The sequence below is a fragment of the Carassius auratus genome, chromosome 20, assembly GCF_003368295.1.
Source record: "Carassius auratus strain Wakin chromosome 20, ASM336829v1, whole genome shotgun sequence".
Lineage (NCBI taxonomy): Eukaryota > Metazoa > Chordata > Actinopteri > Cypriniformes > Cyprinidae > Carassius > Carassius auratus.
The window spans coordinates 2,610,838-2,631,716 of record NC_039262.1 but is presented as its reverse complement, the minus strand read 5'-3'; the positions used below and the strand labels follow the sequence as shown (position 1 = coordinate 2,631,716).

General features: G+C 34.5%; 1 protein-coding gene across 9 annotated transcripts in view; it reads left to right on the top strand.

The window, feature by feature from the left end:
* Positions 1-20,879, top strand: part of LOC113120500 (MAP/microtubule affinity-regulating kinase 3) — a 49,725-nt gene that overhangs the window by 13,140 nt on the left and 15,706 nt on the right. For all 9 annotated transcript variants that reach the window (XM_026290357.1, XM_026290354.1, XM_026290358.1 and 6 more), the window contains exons 4-7: positions 11,011-11,059; positions 17,029-17,094; positions 17,248-17,318; positions 19,963-20,019. In XM_026290357.1, coding sequence (XP_026146142.1) covers positions 11,011-11,059; positions 17,029-17,094; positions 17,248-17,318; positions 19,963-20,019 — 243 coding nt within the window. The remainder of the gene's footprint in view (positions 1-11,010; positions 11,060-17,028; positions 17,095-17,247; positions 17,319-19,962; positions 20,020-20,879) is intronic.

The window sequence follows — 20,879 nt, the reverse complement described above, 5'->3', positions numbered from 1 at the left end:
CTCAAATGACAATTTAGCAATTATTTTTGGCAAACAAAGTACGTTTTACTGCTAAAATGAAAAATTGGAAGAAAAAAATCCATATTAAAATAAAGTTTTAATCATTTCCATGGCATGCCTTGTTACATTGTTAATGGATTCCATCGTTTGGTGTGTTGTCCGCCATAACAGAAATCATACGACCCTAATGGGTGTTCTCCTGAATGATTACACAACTAAATATAGGAAAATGAGAACGATTTAGGAATGGCAATGGGAATGTTTACAAAACCTAGTTTGGCAGCATTTTCCGGGCTTGTCGTCCCGCTTGCATTGACCTCATTTGTGCTTGCATCATCCAGAAAGCAATACATCTGTGCAGGTCCATTTGTTACTTGTTTGCCTTATTATGTCTGGATTTGACCTGATATTTCATAACATCTGGATTGGTTATCCCCGTCCTCCTTTGGTTACCATGTAAAAAACTGTATGAAAGGTCAAAGTTCTATAAAGAAACATGATTATGCGAATTACTTTTTTTAAGGATGTAAAACAAGTAACAAGTAACATGTAAAAAGCCAGACATGCAAATCTTCCAGTGGCTTCTTTATTGTCGTTTTTTCTTCAAGGTTTGCCAGCTGCTAATATAATGGACTTCCCATTTCCTGTTTTTTTTTATGCGATCAGCCAGATTAGAGGTTTTTTTAATCATGAATTTCTAATTAACACACTGCTTTCCTCTAATATTGGCATTTCAATTGGACAATTATTGAAGCAATTCACAGTGCAGTTTTTAAAAGCAAACGTTTTATTTATTCTTTATTTATAATTTGTTTGTTTATTTATTTTCAGATGAAGTTCACAACACCTAAGTTTTACAAGGTTCACACTTGTTCTTTCTTGTAAGTGAAGGAAAGGTATAAAATCATGTCTTCTGTGATCTATGTGATGAGCTTAGATGCTTGTTTCACGGAAATATTTCAAGCGCTAAATTGAATCCCATGAGTCAGTAAGGGATATGCTGCAGTCACATTAGGATGCTCTTTCACTCTTTCCATTCCTCAAACACACACATACAGGCAAGAATGGCTAAATGCATTTAATCACCAGGTCTGCCGGTTTGAAGAGAAAGGGGGCAAAGGTGTCAGGATTATGCAGGGGTCGGTCGGACCACACCACATCCTATCAGACAACACCACCCAGATGGGCTGAAAGCTCTCTTCTTCTCTTTTATCCACTGATGTATTTCCTCTTCTTGTTATTGTTCTGTTTGCTTGTCGACTGACGAGGATGGAACATTTTCTTCATTTTGTCTGCCTGTTGACCCTTTAGGAAATTGTTATTAGATGGCAGACCTTACAGGACACAGGTCATGTTTCCTTCACATTCGAGAAAATCTCTGTGATGCTTATGATGCATTTGCTAAGCCACTTTTGAATTACAATAAACAACATACAACATGTGTACGTATGGATGGGAGAGAAATCTTAATTATTTTTACGAGTGTGCACTGGATGTGAGTAATTGTGTTATTATATACATAACCATTCAAAATTTCAATGTTCTTTTTTTAATATAAATTAATACTGTTTTTCAGCAAGGATAAATTAAATTTATCAAAAGTGACAGTAACAACATTTATAATGTAAAAAAAAAAAAAGATTTCCATTTCAAATAAATGCTGTTCTTTTGAACTCTCAATTCATCAAAAATCCTGGTTTCCACAAATATGTGCATCATAACGGTTTTCAACATTGGTAATAATAAGAAATGTTTCTTGAGCAGATTTCTGAATGATCATGTGACACTGGAGACTGCAGTAATGATGCATTTTTCAAATACATATAAAATATGTTGTGTTTTTGGATCAAATAAATGCATCCTTGGAGAAGTAAAGAGATATCTTTCAAAAACATAAAAATCTTACAACTCCAAACTGTTATAATATAAAAAGCTTCATGAAAGTATGCAAGGAATTATTTACTAGTTCCCTGTAGTTTAACTTGGTCTACTAAAGCCACAAATAGTTTTGTAACACCAAGAATGTTTAAATTCATAATTAAAGCACACCAGACAGTGAAACACAGTATTTAGTATTATATTTTTAGCTTTAAGCTTTTTTAAGTTTCAATATGCAGGGAAGGTTAGAAGAAGCGTTATGTAAAGAATAATACACCAAGGTTGTTTGAGGGGGGAAAACACAGCCTTGTTTTATTCAGACAGGATGTGGAACTCAGATCTACCAAATTTTTTCAAAGCAAATTAGTCCTGTCCGAGTTGGGATAAAGCTACAAGGCAAAACAAGCCTGATATGTCCAGTTGTGCACTTAAATTGTGGCTTTTCTCACTTTACTTACTTCTTTTATCTCTTTCAAAGTCAATTCATACTGTACATTGTTATGAAACTATGCTTGAGCCCACAGTATTCCTTTGAATTTTTGTCTTTCATTTCAGCTTAGTTGTTTAATCTCTTTGATCCTTGATGAGGTTCAGGATATTGTTGCGTCTGGTATTTAGTCTACCTTTTTTGTTATTTTCGTCCTGTCTTGCGTATGTGTCTGGCAGAATGAATGATTTGTAAACGTTTGGTTGTGATCAAAACAGACTGATTCACCAGCATCGCTGCACCGCGTTAGAAAGCCTGGGAAAGTCTACCCCTAAACCTAAATATTGAATATTTAATATTAAATTGTATTCATCCTCTTGCCGTTTGAAACCCACGTTGTCTTGAAAAATGAACATTTTGATGAATACTGGTCAAATGGAATGAATGCAAACTGAGACACTAAAGCTTCAAACAGAATAGTGGTCAATAAGACTTGTTTTGCCATCTTTGCTAAGTCTTCTGAAGTCTTCATATAGTTTCGTGTGAGAAACAGACCGAACTGAAGTTGTTTTTCACTGGTTATCTTCTCCAATAAGCTTTTAACAGCTGTATCCAAGTCCAGATCTGATCCTGAGAACCAAAATGTGTAATTTGTGTACAAATCATTCAGAGCTTTTTTTAAACTGGATCAAATGATTCATTGGATCGGTTTCAATTCAGTTAGATGACTTTAGAAAACTTGGAATACAGCACAAAAGTTGCTTTTGATGCTTATATTATTTTTAAAGCCTCATTCTCATTTAATGTTCTGAAAAGAGCAACCAGTTAAATTCATAAATTTTTATTTTGTGAAAAAAAAGCATCACAATTGCCGCGAAAATATTAAGCAGCGCAACTGTTTACAATATTGACTTTTTATTATTATTAATTAAATGCAGCCTTGGTGAGCACTTCGTGAACTTTTTTTTTTTTTTTTTTACAATTAATAAATAAATAAATAAATTGTACCAACCCTAAACTTTTGAATTTTTGTGTATTAAAAAACACTCTGAACTCTTTCGCAACCGCAAAGCAATGTCCTGGCAAGCACTCGGAACACTCACATTTTCTTAAGAAAAAATATACAAGGTAGTTATTGCCTCTGTTTCTTGTATGGCTTGTTTCGTCCTTTTCTACACAATCCTTAAACAAGCACATAACGAAGCAATCAAATATAATCAGGGATATGTCATGACAACCTAGCAGGTATTTTGTTTTTGCTGCATTCTAATTTGAGTAATTTGAGAGCGTTTCATGTTCTCAGAAGTGGAAGAGCGTGAGGAATGGTAACTGCTGTTTGCATGCACCTTAAACGGGGAAATGAGCCGTGGAGGAAGTTAAAGACACAAACACTTTAACATGCTGCTGAAGGAAAGCGGGCTCTCATCCAATTAGGCCAGCCGAGAGATCCCTCTGAGTTAAATCTTATAATGTTCTGTAATTATAATTTTCGGTAATTGTGATGAAGGTCTGCGCTCACTCACCTTTAAGTGGATCCAAACTTGTATGTCTTGCCCAAACGTGTTTTAGATTATTTTTACTTGTCCCTTTTCTACTTTTCTGGTTCCTATAAGCTCTTTGAGTATCAGGTGATGGTAAATCTTGACTCACAGGTTTTTCTTTATTGGAAACTCTTAATAACCTGCCCTGATATCTTGGATGGCAGCCTGGATTTATCATAGCAGAAAAAGAAAATGCAATCTTTTAGGAAGTAATATCACCCTGATGCTTCAGTGAAAGCTTAAAGCTGTCTGATACCCTTCATCTCCAGATTATTTTCTGTCTTATGTGTCCCACTTACGCTTTCGTACTTTACACTTGATCCCCTCGAATGTCATTCGAATCAGGTGAACAGTGTTTTCTCCTTCAGCTTCAGAAGGAACTGAATATGAGCTCTGATTTCTGAGTGTTTATCAAAATGGGAAATAGAGTTAGAGTCGTCTGTTTGTGTGTTATGTAGCAGCACGTGTTTGTGCGTTAAGTTTGACTTCCTGTTGTGGTTAGTGGTTTAGGGCCATTCTGTTTGATAGGTCATCAATTCAAAGTGCTCAAAGAAATATGCTTTTATGTATGTATTTTTACATAATTTTATGTATTGGTTATTTATTTATTTTTTAATCTGCAATCAAATAGCCCCTTTAATATTGTTTCTGTTTGTTCTTGTGTACGAGTTTTTGAACCTTATTTGTCCTTTAAGAGATTCTAGCACCGTAGACACTTTTAAAATCTACTTCTCTGTCACGTCGACAGTGTGTGGAGAGTATTGAGGGTATTTTTGACCAACGTGACTCATGACATGACCTGAAAATGGGTTGCAAGTTTTGATTTTAGAGAGAAAACATCCAAATAACCTATTAGTAATGCACTGTAGATACTGGATATTTAATCACTCGTTTCCCACATTTTTGCATTTGGATTACCTTAGCCATCATCCAATGCTCAAATAATGAATTAAAGTTAATATTTAGAAACATTAATAATTTAATAACACCATTAAATGTAATTTAGCAAAAAACAAAATTTTACATAATATATTTTTTTATATTATTTAAATATGCAAATTGTGTATATTCAATGTAGGAATAGGGAAGAGTAAACACTTTACCAATACAAATTGTGCTAACCACTATTTGTGAATATTTATTTTTAATATTTTCAATTAACCCTTTTTTTATTAAGACTAATTATTTCGCATTAAAGCTGTCTTTGGAGTTCATAATAACTGTGAATGGTGAACATGTTAAGCGCTCGTCTGTATTACCGCAGCAGCTCATATGCTACAGATGGGTGTTTGTAGTGGGGAGAACTGTGTGCAGTGAGGACGGCCCCTCTCTTTCTCACTCGGTACAAACGACTGCGTCTCTATGAGAGACTTCCTGTTTATGAGATGTGCTGCTGAGAGAAGGGGAGTGTGGGGTGATTGTTGAGGGACTGCAGAAGTGTTTCCTGTTTCTCTACTGCCAGTTGCCTGCTGGTATCCAGAGTGACCAGTGTGTGATTGGTGTTTGTACAGTGGTGGGTGGGGCTATTTTAGTAACCTCAGGAAATTAGCTTGCATTTTTACTTTTCCTTCACAGAGCCATTAACACAGGATCCTTTATGACTTGACAGTCATAAAAGAATAAAACAATAAGAATAAGTCATAAAAGAATCCTCTACAAAAATATTAAAAATCACAACTGTTTTCAACCTAAATTGTTTTTATAAATTATATGTTTCATATTAGAATGATTAATAGAAAGATCATGTGACACTGAAGACTGGAGTAACGATGCTTGAAATTCAGCTTTGCATCACAAGAAATACATTTCATTTTAAAAATACATTAATATAAAAACGTATAATCTCATTTACTATTCTTTTTTAGTGCTAAAATATGAATTGGGGTGTAATTTCTCCTCTTTGCTGTCTTTGACATCACAGCTCAGAGTTATTTGTGAGGTGTTCTTGCAGTGCCATCAGCCAATCAAACATAGTCATGTCATTTTCTGCATCTCCAGGGTGATTAGTCAAATAGCTATTACAGCTCAGGTGATTAATTCAAGTACTTCAGTGGCTCTGATGATAATTCTTTAAGAATATTATTTCTATAATTACTTGCACTAATGTATTAAATTGACGGCTCTACATTTACCGCTCAAAAGACTTTAGTGGATTATGCTAATCTGTTTGGCTTTTAGTAAGTGAAATGAAAGCACAGACAAAAACCTCTTCCTGTCACTTCAGGAACTCGGAGCAGAAATTAGCTGTTTTCTGTGGTTTCTCAAGCTAGCCTGTTTGTACTTATGAGACTCAACATGCATCTGTGGCCAAATAACAAATAACACACTGGATAAATGATTTAGAACAATCAATGAACCAGTGAATTCGTCAGAGGTTAAGAACCAATGATAATATTAATTGAGAATTAAATGTAAAAATTTTATTTACATTTAATTTAATTTATGTATTTAGCATACGCTTTTATCCAAAGCGACTTACATTGCATGTAATTTTTGTCTAACATGTGTTCCCTGGGATTCGAACCCGCAACCTTGCGTAAGGCTTTTATTGGGAATTTCAATCAAATTCAATCTTAAAAAGTGGACCAGACCTGAGTGAGTTAAAGGGTTAATTCACCCAAAAATTTTAATTATGCCATTAATGACTCACCCTCATGTTCCAAACCCGTAAGACCTCCGTTCATCTTCAGAACACAGTTTAAGATATTTTAGATTTAGTTCGAGAGCATTCTGTCCCTCCATTGAAAATGTATGTACGGTATACTGCCCATGTCCAGAAAGGTAAGAAAAACATCATCAAAGTAGTTCATGTGACATCAGAGGGTCAGTTAGAATTTGTTGAAGCACCGAAAATACATTTTGGTCCAAAAATAACAAAAATTACGACTTTATTCAGCATTGTCTTCTCTTCCGGGTCTGTTGTGAGCGCGTTCACAACTCTGCAGTGATGCTGCTGATGTACGACGATGCTGACATGTAATCTTTGTTATTGGGTGCACCAGAAAACATGTCAGCAGCGTCGTACGTCAGCAGACCCGGAAGAGAAGACAATGCTGAATAAAGACATAAAGTCATAACCAAAATGGATTTCCAATGCTTCAACTAATTCTAACTCACCCTCTGATGTCACATGTCATGTTTTTCTAACCTTTCTGGACATGGACAGTTTACTCTACACACAAGTTTCAATGGAGGGACAGAGAGCTCTCGGACTAAATCTAAAATTATCTTAAACTTTGTTCCAAAGGTGAACGGAGGTCTCACGGGTTTGGAATGACATGAGGGTGAGTCATTAATGACATAATTTTCATTTTTGTGTAAACTAACCCTTTGGTTTTATGCTTTCTTCTGAGATTCTTTGATGGCACCAACCAGTGATCAAACATTAATTTGCCCTTAAAATAATACCAACCTGACTCATTCTGCTTCCTCATGTCTGATGATTTGACAACATTCATGCAGCTTCATCTTGGTGTGCTTTTCCCAGAAGTAGAACTAAAGGCAAAGACAGACGGTCTCCAGCGACTGCAAAGAAAAGCATCATCACTTTGTGAAACTAGTGAATTATTCAGCAGTGCTGTGTGTTTTCCCACAGAACACCATTGAGTGTATTCATTGTGAAACACAGGAAGTAGCTTCCACCTCAGGCCATGAGAAAACCTCACATTTTTAGAGAGATGTGCACATGGGCAAAAGTGCATGCTCCAATTCTGCTTTAACACCACAATGTTGGACATACACTCTAACGCACATGCATGAGAGCGCTTCAAGTAAATGCTGTGCTAATTCCTTGCAGGCATGTTACAGATAAGGTTGCATCCATTTACAAAAGTGCATGCATGTGTTGTTAAGAAGGCTTTTCTCTGCAGTGCTGCTACCCTCCTACACACACAACATCAGACACTTGATGTTGAAGAGCATGGCATCTACACAGTGTGTTATTTACAGGAGAACATTCAGTCCACCTAGAATTTGATGAAGTAGATGGGTAGGTTCTCACCCTTTGTCTCATTCCAGACCTTCTAGTCATTCTTTCCTTCATGCAGTTACAATTAATGGGCCACTGGAGCTTTCAGAATTCAAAAAGGATGTATCAGAAGTCTGTATAGTTACCGGCAGTTCTTCTTTATAGAAAAATTATTGCATCTATATTCTGCTATATTCTGTATAGAGCTTTAGGATGGGAACAGATGAAAAGTCACTATTTGTTTAAATAAATCATTCTTCTAGCCTGATTGATACTACTCAGACACTTATTTTTATTTTTTGACTTTTTTTTCTTCATAAATTATAAAAAGACATTGCTAACTGACAACAGACTGTTTAGTCTTATCTGATCATTACACATACACTACATTTATTTGTTTTATTTTTTTATAAATTATTAATTAATTTATTTATTTATTAATGTATTTACTTAATAATTATTATTTAATATTTTGTATTATTTCCATATCTTAAAATGTAAGTTGTTATTAGTTTAAAAATGGCTCTACTCTGAGCAGATTGATGCTATATATGCTTTGTTTGTTTGTTTGTTTGTTTTTTACATTTTATTTTTATTTTTATAGTTTAAATTTAGGGCATTATTCTTTGAAAACAAATCTTCTAGTTTTTTTCTTCTAGTTCTAAATTCTTCTAGTCTGTTTTAATTTATACTAGTAGCACTGCCATTTATTTAAAGTTTTATTTTATTACTTTTTATTTTTTTCATATGTTGAAATTTAGGAGACTAGTTTTTTGGCAGAATTTGATAATTATGATTTTATATATATTTTGCTTATTGTGATCTCAATTATTGTTATTGTTGATCATGTTTGAATAATATCTGAATTCTTAATTGGTTTTTAAAAGTCATTTTTATTGTGATTAATTTAGCATAATCCATATATAATAGCATTATCCATATATAGTGCAGTGCAAAAGATGAGTCACTTTTTAAGATGCTTTAAAAAATAATGCCATAAATCATTTTTATTCATCAATTCACTTCTTCCACATTAATTCTTATTCATCATTACATCATTTTTTCCTTATAAGTGACGCAGATGGGTGAGTGATGAGTAAACGTTTTAGACTCCCAGCAGTGTGCTGTTCTGACATCTAAACAGGAAGCTCTGGATGTCCATCCCCATCTCTGACACTACTGATGACTCATCACTTACGATTCACAGAAGATGTTAAACAGCTGATGTTCCACCTCAGAGCAGCTCTTCTCTAGACGCGTTGCCTATCTATGTCTGGATGGCTTCCGCTCATTAGCGGAGACCTCGCTCTCTTTAATTAGTGCTCTGTAATTGGTGACTGCGGGCTGAATCTACTGCTGTAGAACATGTGCTCCCAGCATCCTGCTTTCTGCAAGTCACAAGGAAAAGCTCCAGAGCGTGATCACAGTAATCTGTTTTGCCACTTTAAATGCCGTCACCCTGTTATCAGGCACCGATTATCACGAAACCCGTCAACAAAAACTAATAAAAAGATGTGTTATGTCAGCATCATTTACGGCATCACATTCCGTGAAGTCTGCATGTTTGATAAAATATTATTTATTTTACTGTGGCGCTGTAGATTTGATCCTACCTGAGTGGAAAATAAACTGCACATCGTCTGCATGTACAGATCATGTTACCACTTTTCATGTCACAGGCACAGGCTGTGTTTACAGCTAAATTTAGTCTTTTACTCTCTCTGGCCTGTTGGAAATAAGATGCCATCATTTGGATCTGTTTCACTCTACTGTACTACAGCGCTGGGGTTCAAGGATCACAAGCGTCCACTTTGATGTCAGCTCAGGTTATCCCTCATCTCTAATGTACCTGACCTTGTCTACATGTTTAGATAGATGAGAAAGCATGTGAAAAGTGTTTGTACTAGTGTTTAGTATAGATTGCTGGCTGACTAAGAGCCTTAATTAGCCCTGCACTCAGAGGGGGGTATTGATCTTTGGCAGTCTCTTTTTGTGCAACGGGTACTGACTATTGAACTCTGTGAAATGGACACAAAACATTTTGTACCTTTGACTGTTTGTCACGTTTTCAGTCTTTTCGAGTTTGATTGCACACGTCAGTGTGACGTACATAGTAGACTCTTAAAAATGATTGGTGCGTGTTTGGAGGTGAATGAGTCTGGCTGAAATGCTAAAGTGTTTTTGGAAGGATCAGGAGAGCTAATGTTTGGATATATGGTGATAATGTAAAGAGAGAATGATGGAATAAAAATTGTAATAGTATTACAAGGCATTCTCAATTTAGTTTTGGTGCACACGCCTTTTAGCTGGAAATTGAATAGAATTTATAAAAGTGAGCTTATTTTTTTTCATTGAATTGAACAGCAAGTGTACTATATATAACTTTTCAAAATACTGCTACATGCATTTTTGCCTGGTGAACAATAAAACAAAATTCTCATAGATTCTCATTAAAGGTAGGAACTTCAGCCATATTTAGAGGATTTTTAAAAGAAGTCTCTTATGCTTAGCAAAGCTGTATTTACTTGATCAAACATACAGTAAAAATGTAATATTGTGAAATGTTCTTATAGTTTAAAATCACTGTTTTCTGTGTTCATATATATATATAAATGCTATATATTTCTATGATGGCAGTTTTCATTTTAAATTTTCAGCAGTGTGAATTAAGTGTAATTTTGTTAATATTTTGATGTTTAGTTTTTAAGTGTGTCTTTATTTTTTGTTTTAATTTTTATTTCAGTTAGAGTTGTTTTAGTACATCAAGTTAAACTAAATGGAAAATTGGAAAGTTGCCTCGCAAACTATTTGAAATAAATTATGATTTTTTTTAAATTTAATAAATGTAAAAATGTATGACATTTATTATTACATTTATTTATATTTCAAATAACAACAATAATTTTTGTTAACTATAATAATCCTTATTTTCAGCATCATTACTCCAGTCGTCAGTGTCAAATGATCCTTCAGAAATCATTCTAATATCCCAATTGACTGTTTGAAAACATTTAGCATTATTATCAGTGCTGAAAACACTTAATTTATTTGTGAAAAAGACATGTTGACTTTTTATTAAGAATTCCTTAATTAACTGAAATTTTAATAGAACAGTAATAATGTCTTTAAAAAAAAAGAAAGAAAGAAAAAGAATGCAGCCCATCCACTAATTTAGCTTTTTTTGTCTTCTCTTGCAGCTCTTCAGGGAAGTAAGAATAATGAAGATTCTAAATCATCCGAATATTGGTAAGCTGTTTTACAGTAATATGTTTTTAGAAGCGCTCTCTCTCTCTCTTTCTCTCTGTGGAGATGTTTGGGAATGTGGCACACAAAGCGGAGTGTAGTGGAGGCCTCTCTAATCCTCTGTGCAGGAACTCCCTCTTATTTTCCCAGAGCCACCACACCGCTCCTATTCAGACGGCTGAGTGGCTCCTCCCAGCAGTACAAAAGCACTCCTGTATGCCTCTGTGTGTTCTATTGTTGAGCATCCATCATCTGACGGCCTGCACATGCCTCTCCTCCCCCCTGTCTCATGATGTCATCTCTGTGTGGCCCCTGGCCCCTCACTCACCCCAATACCTTAATCGGCCCTCAGCGACCCCCATCTGCCATTCCGGAACATGAGCAGGTGTTTGTGTTCATTAGAGACCCTTGTCTTTTATTATAAAGTATGTAGTTCTAGTTCTGGATGCTGAATGGTCAGTGGTGACACTATGAAATTGCACATGGGTTCTCAAACTTACCCCTAAATAAACATGACGATCCCCTTATGAGGTACTCCCTTCTTAAAATATAAAGGCTGCTTTATGCACTTAAGTTAAAAATTTTAAGGTCAGTAAGAATTTTTTTAAAAACTTTTATTTAAGCATAGAAGCATTAAGTTGATAAACAAATAGTTGGATGTCGTTACCTTGACAAAGTGATCTGGTGTCTATGACATAATAATCATATTCCCACAAGTTAATATGACGTTACCAAATATTAATATCTCATGACCATAACATATTATCATGTTCCCACGAGTTATGTCGTGGCCACTGGGACTGGGCATTATATCAAATATTAGCAATAATATCGGAATAATTTCGACGATGATATAAAATTTGAAAATATCGTGAATATTGAATATTTCAAATTCAAGCATACTTTCCAAAAAGAATGTGACAAACGTCCAAAAAAGGGAACATGTTATTGCTGACTGCTCTACACTCCTCTACTCTGTAAACCCTCACGAGTGAGGTTGTCAGATATCAAGAGTTCAAATTCCCGCATCAGAGCTTCACTGTTGCATAGATACATTTTAGGGGGTGGTGTGCAGTGGATAAGACACACGTCTTTGGTGTGAGAGACCCGGGTTCGAATCCACTGTGAGACACCAATGTGTCCCTGAGCAAGACACTTAACCTCTAGTTGCTCCAGAGGCGTGCGACCTCTGACATATATAGCAATTGTAAGTCGCTTTGGATAAAAAAAAAGCGTCAGCTAAATGTAAATTACATTTTCTTCCTGGTGTTTTCCTTATTTTAAGCAATTTGGCAACCATGAGCACGCAAACACTCGTTCCTCATTGCAGAAGCATCGCCGCAGCTAATATTATATAGTATTATATATAATTATAATTATATATATTTTTAAATGGCACTGCTTTTTAAATATCTCGAAGTACAATCCTAACATCAGTCAGTGAAGCATTATAATATGATAATCAAGTATTATTTAATGATAGAATTTTAGTAATTAGAATTAAAACTTGGTTATCATAAATTAATGCATAGATATTTTAACTGAATATTTTAATATTCATGAATATTAATCGGGTTGTGTTCATTTGCTCGAACTGATTTGTTGAAATTAAAACAGGGAAGATAATTGGTGAGCACCAGCCAATGAGATTGTCATTTGCACATTAGCCCGCCCACTATCGGAAAATCTGACAGTTCTTAAATGCTGAAAATCATAGGAACTCCGTTATTTTGACAGGAAAATACAATGAAGAATATTGTTTATTTGTAGTGTGAGAATTAGCCATTGGCTAATATTAGACATCATTTAGTCGCCCAGAGTGAAGTTTTAGTCGTATATGAGAATGATTTATTTGCAATGTAGAGGGTTGATATAGACAGAGAACGTGTATAAATCTTTGTTATTAATATATATATAAAAAATACCTATGTGCTTCAGCAAATAGCTCCCCATCTGAGAGGGTTTTTAGTGTCAGTGGGAACATAGTTTCATGCCACAGAGCTTCTCTTAAACCAGAGGCAGTAGACTTGTGTTCTTAGCTAAAACCTTGTTAAAAAAAAAAAAAAAACTTTCCTTGTTTAACTATTTCTCCCAGTTTTTTTTATTATTTACATGCAAATTCAGACATATCGAGATTTATATCGGATATCGTAAAAAAATGTGACAATATCGAGACCATTTTTTTTCATATATCGCTCAGCCCTAGTGGCCACTGCAAAACTAAGTGAACTGAACATGTCACCTCAGGGGCACCGTACAAAACAATGTAACAGTACAAACTGTTTCTTTTAGTCACTGAAAAACAGCGTCCAAATGAATTGATTTGTTTAAATGAATCAGACTTCCCAGCCCTATTGTTTTCAGTTCGTCTATACTGTGTGTGTTTGTGTCGTGTTAGCCCTGTCTGTTCCACTGGCACATTATGCGTGTTTCACATGAATGACTGAACCAGTGAAAGTGTTTGATGCATTGTCGTGAAGGTAATGTGTTAACAGCGAGTAGGAAGAAAGGTAATTGCAAACTCCCAGATACGGCCCACACACTTCCTAACCTTTCTCCTTCATTCTGAATTTACCTCCATCAGCCTCCTCATATAACCTCTGAAAGCCAGCCTTTCTACTCGCTCGCCCCTCATTCGATTGTCTTTCATCTGTACTCATTATTTCAGAGAATGTAGAGCATCTTTCCAGGAATCAGGAATCCAGTGTGTTGTCATGAGAACGCTCGCTTCCGCTTTCACATGCAATGCCCTTTGCAATTATCTGTGTGGCGGCACACACTCGGGCATCGTCTACTCCGTAAGAGTACAGCGTCTGGTCACACGCTATCACTGCTCCAGAGATGACCTACTTTTTGTCCTTTTCTCGCAAATGAGGGAAAAAGGCGGAGTGGATTGCCTGAAGAGGATGTGGGTGGCGTTGATGTGGGTCTGGTTGTGTCAAACACGGAGCCTGGCACATTCAGGGCAGCGCTAAAAGAAAGTTTTGTCATCATGCACTTGCCCTCATGTTGTTTGCAACCTGTATGCTGTTATTTTCAGTCTGTGGAAATATTTGAAAAGTCATTATGCAGCTCTTGTAATGAATCGAGGTCAAAACAAATGAACAAACAAAACTCAAAAGTTTTTATAGTCTATGTATACAAGTCTTTTGATAGTTAATGTGAGAAAAGGATGAGCATCAGATACCACAAATATTCTTAAAAAGTCTTAAAATATTTAGCAACTACAAGGCACTTCACATTAATTCATACTTTGATATGATGCAAAAAAATAAAAAAATCTGACAAAAAGCTTTAATGACAGAAAGAACCAGTACAGACCAAAAGATTGGAAACATTACTATTTTTAATGCTTTTGAAAGAGGTTTCTTCTGCTCATTGATGAATAAAAAGTAAAAAAAAAAAAAAAAAAAAAAATTTTTTTAAATATAAATATTTTGTAATAACAATATACACTACTGGTCAGTAATTTGGGGTCAGTAATTTTTTAAAAATAAAATCAATACTTTTATTCAGCAAGGATGTGTTAAATTGATAAAAAGTGATAGTAAAGAAAATATATTATTAGAATATATATTATTAGAATTTTTATTATTAGAATTAGAATATATATTATTAGAATTTTTATTTTGAATAAATGCAGTTCTTTTTAACCTTTTATTCATCAAATATATTAGACAGCAGAACTGTTTCCAGCACTCATAATAAATCAGAATATTAGAATGATTTCTAAATGATCATGTGATAGACTGGATGTTACATGTGACACTGAAGGCTGGAGTAATGATGCTGAAAATTCAGCTATGCATCACAGGAATACATTTTTTTTTTAAAGTATTTTCAAAAGAAAACTATTATTTTAAGTTGTAATAATTTTTCTCAATATTACTGTTTTTTCTGTATTTTTGATCAAATAACTGCAGGCTTGATGAGCAAAAGAAACTTCTTTCAAAAACATTAAAAATAGTAATGTTTCCAAACTTTTGGTCTGTACTGTATATATATATAAAAATTGTATTTTATTTTTATACAGATTTTTAATTGACAGTATTTTGTATAATGGCTAATGAAGTTTTCACCAGGAATATGACTATTAAACACAATTATTTCCATCAATTCAATCTATTTTGCAGACTGGATCTCCACCTAAGGATATACCAGAAGTTTGGACATTAAAGATTTAAAAGATATTATTAAAATACATTTCCTTATGAAGAGAATTGTGATTCTTACTTTCTGAACCCAAATGGTGCATAAACTTAATTTTCAGTCTGTTTTTCACACTGAGCTATCGCATGACTTTAAAATACTTAAAATATAGTCATGTGGATTACTATAATGGTGCTTCATAGCTTGACACACATGATCAGAGATGATCATTATGAGCTGCCATTAGCTTGCAAGAGTTTTATAATAATTAATCCGAAATTTCTTTGTTCCATGTTACAAAATTTTGTTACCAAAATTAAAATGGTGTTACCAATTTTTTTGTTCCATCGAAGAATTTGGAACGCTAGGGTGAGTAAATAATGACACAATTTACATTTTTAGGCGCACCACTCCTTTAAGATGATGGCAGAAGCATAATATAGCCTGACAGATTTATGATGACCTATTTTCTGAATAGATTAAGTTTTGTTGACAGATCACAAATGTGTTTGTGTGCCTCTGAACAGAAGCAGAGCGCTGCCTTTGCTGGCATTCATGCTGTTACTAAATTTAGCATACATGTTGGGAGTACATGTTTGATGCTGTGTGTCATCGGGTAGTGTTACTTAAACCTGGCATGTCAATCACATCTCCAGCAGCTTTCAGTAACGTTTTTCTGGAGCCACAGCGCATGTCTGTGCAGTTGTAGGTCAACAGGGAAGAGCTCTGGCAATTACATTTCAGCTCATTTAGATGCTTTAAGAGTACGGCTGGAGAAACAGTGATTAGGATGATGAATCATAGGGTTTGAGAAAATACTTTACTTTTGAAGAAATGCCCAGGTCATTTAACATCCCAAAATCAAAAGAATAAAGATAGCATCCATTTTTTTTTTTCATTATAGGTATCATGAACTAACAATGTGCAGTAGTTTAACTGCACTTATTAATCTAGGTTAATGTTCATGAGTTTAACAGTGACCAATATTGTATCTATATGTTTAAAAAAAATAATAATTATAACATGACCGTTCAAGAGGTTTCTTTGTAACCCTACATACATTTTCTAACCCTAATAAATTAATTTTATTCAGCAGGGATGCATTAAATTGGTCAAAAGTGTTAGTAAAGACATCTATAAAATGTAATTCCTTATGAGCATTCTATTTGTTTCCACCAATTGTTTTCAACATTGATAATAAGAAATATGACACTGAAGACTAAAGTAATGGTTCCTAGAGATTAAGGATATTCAAGAATAAATTACATTTCAGAATATTATTAAATGGATAAAAAGTTATTTTAAATGGTAATAATATTTCCCAGTATCACAGTTTTATTGTATTTTTGATCGAATTAAAACAACAAGAATGCAACGACTATTTATATAAAAGTGTGTGTATACAGTTTGTGTGTGTATATATATATATATATATATATATATATATATATATATATATATATATATATATATATATATATATATATATATATATATATATATATATACATATATATATATATATATATATATATATATACACACACACACACACACACCTTTGCTTGGTAAATGTTTGAGGTTCAAAAATATCATTTGTTCACTAAATTACTAATTTGCTCTTTTGACTTGTATTTTCCACTTAATTAGACACTTTAGAAAGTTCAGTTTAGGGTCCGAAATCATATTACCTGTCAGAAACATTATCAATGCCGTCAAAAGCAGTAGTATTTTACATTAGTACACAGTACTAAACTAAAATGGTAATATGTATTGTTGCATGATTAATAAACAACTGATTTTCATGTTTCCTCTTTCTACAGTAAAGCTGTTTGAGGTCATAGAAACAGAGAAGACACTTTATCTGGTGATGGAGTACGCCAGTGGTGGTGAGTTTGACGAAGCTAATGTGACACTGACTGCTTATGAGCTCCATATTATGTTATGTAATCTTGTGCAACTGACCCTGTGAATCTGCATAATGAAGCATATGAAACCAAGAGCGCTATATGATTCGCCATGTTCGTCTCTTCTCTCCACAGGGGAGGTGTTTGACTACCTCGTAGCGCATGGACGAATGAAGGAGAAGGAGGCCAGAGCTAAATTTAGACAGGTACAGTACTGCAGTGCACTCGATACAGCCCTGTCCCGCCCTATAACTCTCACCCGGGCCGCTCTGTCCATTCACACTCCTCCTGGTTGCATTGGAAACAGCAAGCTGTGAACTGCAATTGGGCGACGCTTGTGTGATTGGAAGCCATGTGTAGGGTTTCCCAGTGGGCCGAATGTGGCCCATATACGTGACTTTTGGTTTGGGGTCATAAACTAAATATGGTTTGAACAGTTTGAGAACCTCTTGTGGAACACCACAAGTCCTCGTCAAAATTCATTTGCTGACACCGCAGCAGCAGTGCGCTGTAATGAGCTTCATGCCAATTCTCAGAATCTGGGAGTGTTTGAAATAGCATAATGCAGTTTTTCACTATGTTTACTGTGCAGATACTAGACAACAATGCATTGCATTCAAACTCAATTTCTATTGCGTCCAAACAAATGTATCTATATTAACCACAATCTCCTTCTTATTTGACCAGACTTACAAAAGTTAAGCCATTTTTGCACAAATATAAGTTTGTTTTTTTCAAATACATAACTATATGTGTCCATGATATTAACCTGATGCTATTTATTTTATTTTACCCTACTGTGCAGTAAGCAGTATGCTAGTATTCGATCCCAGTAATATTTTAGTAGCAGTGAAATACTGTTAAGGTTTTGTTCATATTTTGAATGAGTTTGGGTGAAATTTTAGTAATTTTGTTGCGTGTTTTTGGCATTTTTGTTACATTTTTACAATTTTGTAAGATGTCTGTATATTTTTTATTTTTATAAGTTTTATTTTATGTAGTGAATTCATTAATTCAAATAAATTCATTATTTTTTTCATTAAATTAGTTTATTTCAGTTATTTTTTTTTTATTTAAAGTGAAACGGAGTGAAATTCTGGTTTTAATTTTAGTCAGAACAATAGTATTTTTCTGTCAACGAAAATCTTAAATCTGTAGATTTAAAAAAATGGCTTTGTTGACAATTTTTTTTAAATAATATTTTAATTTAATAATAAAATAATAATGAAAAATCATATAAATTCATAGATTTAAACGATGCTAGACACATCGCTTTCTTAGATTAATAAAGAATATTTACGTTTTTTTATTTTCTACCTTAAGGTAAGCATGTTTTCTTACAACCACCATGTTAAGATCACTTGACCTGCCGAATGCTACTCCATTAATCTTAAAAACCCCTCTATTATCATAAGCTAAATGTAATAAATGACTCATGGGTGACAAATACAGACAGTGATGGCAACCATAAGCTTTTACTGTCGCTTGATGCTGCATTTACAACAAAATGTGCTGTCAACAATAAAGCTCCAGGTGTTGAGTGGAGTGAGAGAGCTCTAATGAGACAGCCACCCACTGACAGCATCATTTGCTCCTTTTAATTACCCCAAGACCCCTTTCAACCTCCATCCATCCCACTGCGACCCATCGGTCTAATGGACGAGGACGTTGGGTTTGCCCGCAGCTGATGCAGACATCTGTAGTCATAGCAGTGGGGTCTCCCTCCCTTCCTCCTCTCCTCCGTCTGAGCCCTGTGCTGCTGCTGTGGAGACAGCTTATCTGGGTCAGGCACGAAGCACCGCTGAGATTTCTGAGCAGAGCAGAAAAACCACCAGATTCTTCCACCAGCCGGAGAAAGAAATGGAAATCTGTCCCTGTATCTGATGTCTGGGAGTCAGATAAAGCTGCATGAATATTAAACTGTAGCCAGAATGTTGTGCATTTCAGAACGAGACGAGAAAATCCACAATTATTATGAGGTGTAATTTGAGAGGATATTTTTGGATTTTTTTTTAATTTTATTATTTGCTTATTAAAATTAATAAGAACAGCCTTCATTTATAATAGATTTTTTATCTTCTCTCAATTTTGATCAATTAAATGCATCCTTTCTCAATACAAGTATTAATTTTTTTTCATACTCGCACTGAGCAACATCCATTTAAAAAGAAACCTTTCTAATATGCTGATTTGCTGTTTAAGAAACATTTCTTATGATTATTTTCAATTTCGGATTCTAAATATTTTATTGTCACTTTTGATCAATTGAATGTATCCTTGTTGAATAGAACTATTAATTTATTCACACAAAAAAAACACTGACCTCATATTTTGAAATAGTAGTGTACATAAAATGTTGTTTTGATACTGTATTCTGTATCAACAATAAAAAAAGGAGGATCTTGCGCTTGGTTCCATTCACATGAAACATGATTTCAAGTCAATAATAGAATTCATCAGTCAATTCTTGAAATTAGTTTGCTTTGTATGCAAATACAAGGATTACATGCCGAGATACTAGCGATCTTCTTTTATTATTATAAAGTGAAAAAAATGGCAAATTTCAAGAATTGATTCTACACTACTGTACTGTAAGTAACCTCACACCCAGATTCTGGTTCAGAGCTGAGCTCCAAGTAGTCAGTTTCAGCAAGGCTTTTTCTCCCCCCTCATTTATCATCCCAGACCATGTGTCAGACCCTCAGCACACATGCTCCCCCGTCCAATCAATGGCATTCTGGGAAAAGCAATGATGCCAGTTAATGTGGTGTATTGGCTGGCTGTCTGTCGTCCAGTCAGTTCTGTCTCTGTCCACATTCTAAAACTCTCTTGTCTTCTTTTCTCCTTCAGATTGTATCAGCGGTTCAGTATTGCCATCAAAAACACATTGTGCACAGAGATCTCAAGGTAAGGTCATCTTTCTGTCCCGGCAAAACAAAAAGTCACAGCTTTTTTTGGGTTCATCTTCTACCAGAACTGCTATTCTCTAAAAACCCTGCACATAGATGCTGCTTTTGTACCAAAATGGTGCATAAGATAGTACTTTGGCACGGAATATTTTGGCACGGAGAACAGAACATGAGCAAGAGCCCCTGAAGATGCTGCTTCCTCTCTCCAGTCTCCCTTACCTCTGCTTTCCCCCTCCAAGTCTCCATGCTCCATTACACACTTTGTTTCCAGACTGATGCTCTGTAAATGATGCATGAGGCCAGTGTCAGAGTGAAGCTGTCTAAATGACTCGTGTGCAGGAAGCCAGGTGGAAATGTGGGTCTTTTTTTATTGTGTTGTCACTTTTACTCTTTCTTCTGCTATGTGTTCCTGTCTGCTTAAATGCATGTTAGAAAGGAGTAACTGTAAGGAGCGTCTTAGAGAAATGACATTTACATTATGCATACAGTCAAGTGCAACATTTGGGATTCTAAATTGAATTTAAACCTGGAAATAAGCAGGGAATTTTAGGATTTGTTTTTATAACTAAAAAAATTATTTAAAAAAATAGATTTAATGATCTCTGCTAAAAAAAAATTATTCTAATAATTGTCTCAATCACATTTCAAGCCAAATAAAATCAATTTAGGATACTCTTTTTTAATTGTTATTATTTTGATTATTATTTATTACAATTATTTAATTATACTAGCATTATAACATTTAATTCATATTTATTTGAATTACAATTAAATTCATATTTAATTAATTTATAATTTATATTAATATAAATTTTCATGTGCTGAGATTATAAATTCCCTTAGCATTTCGTTCATTAT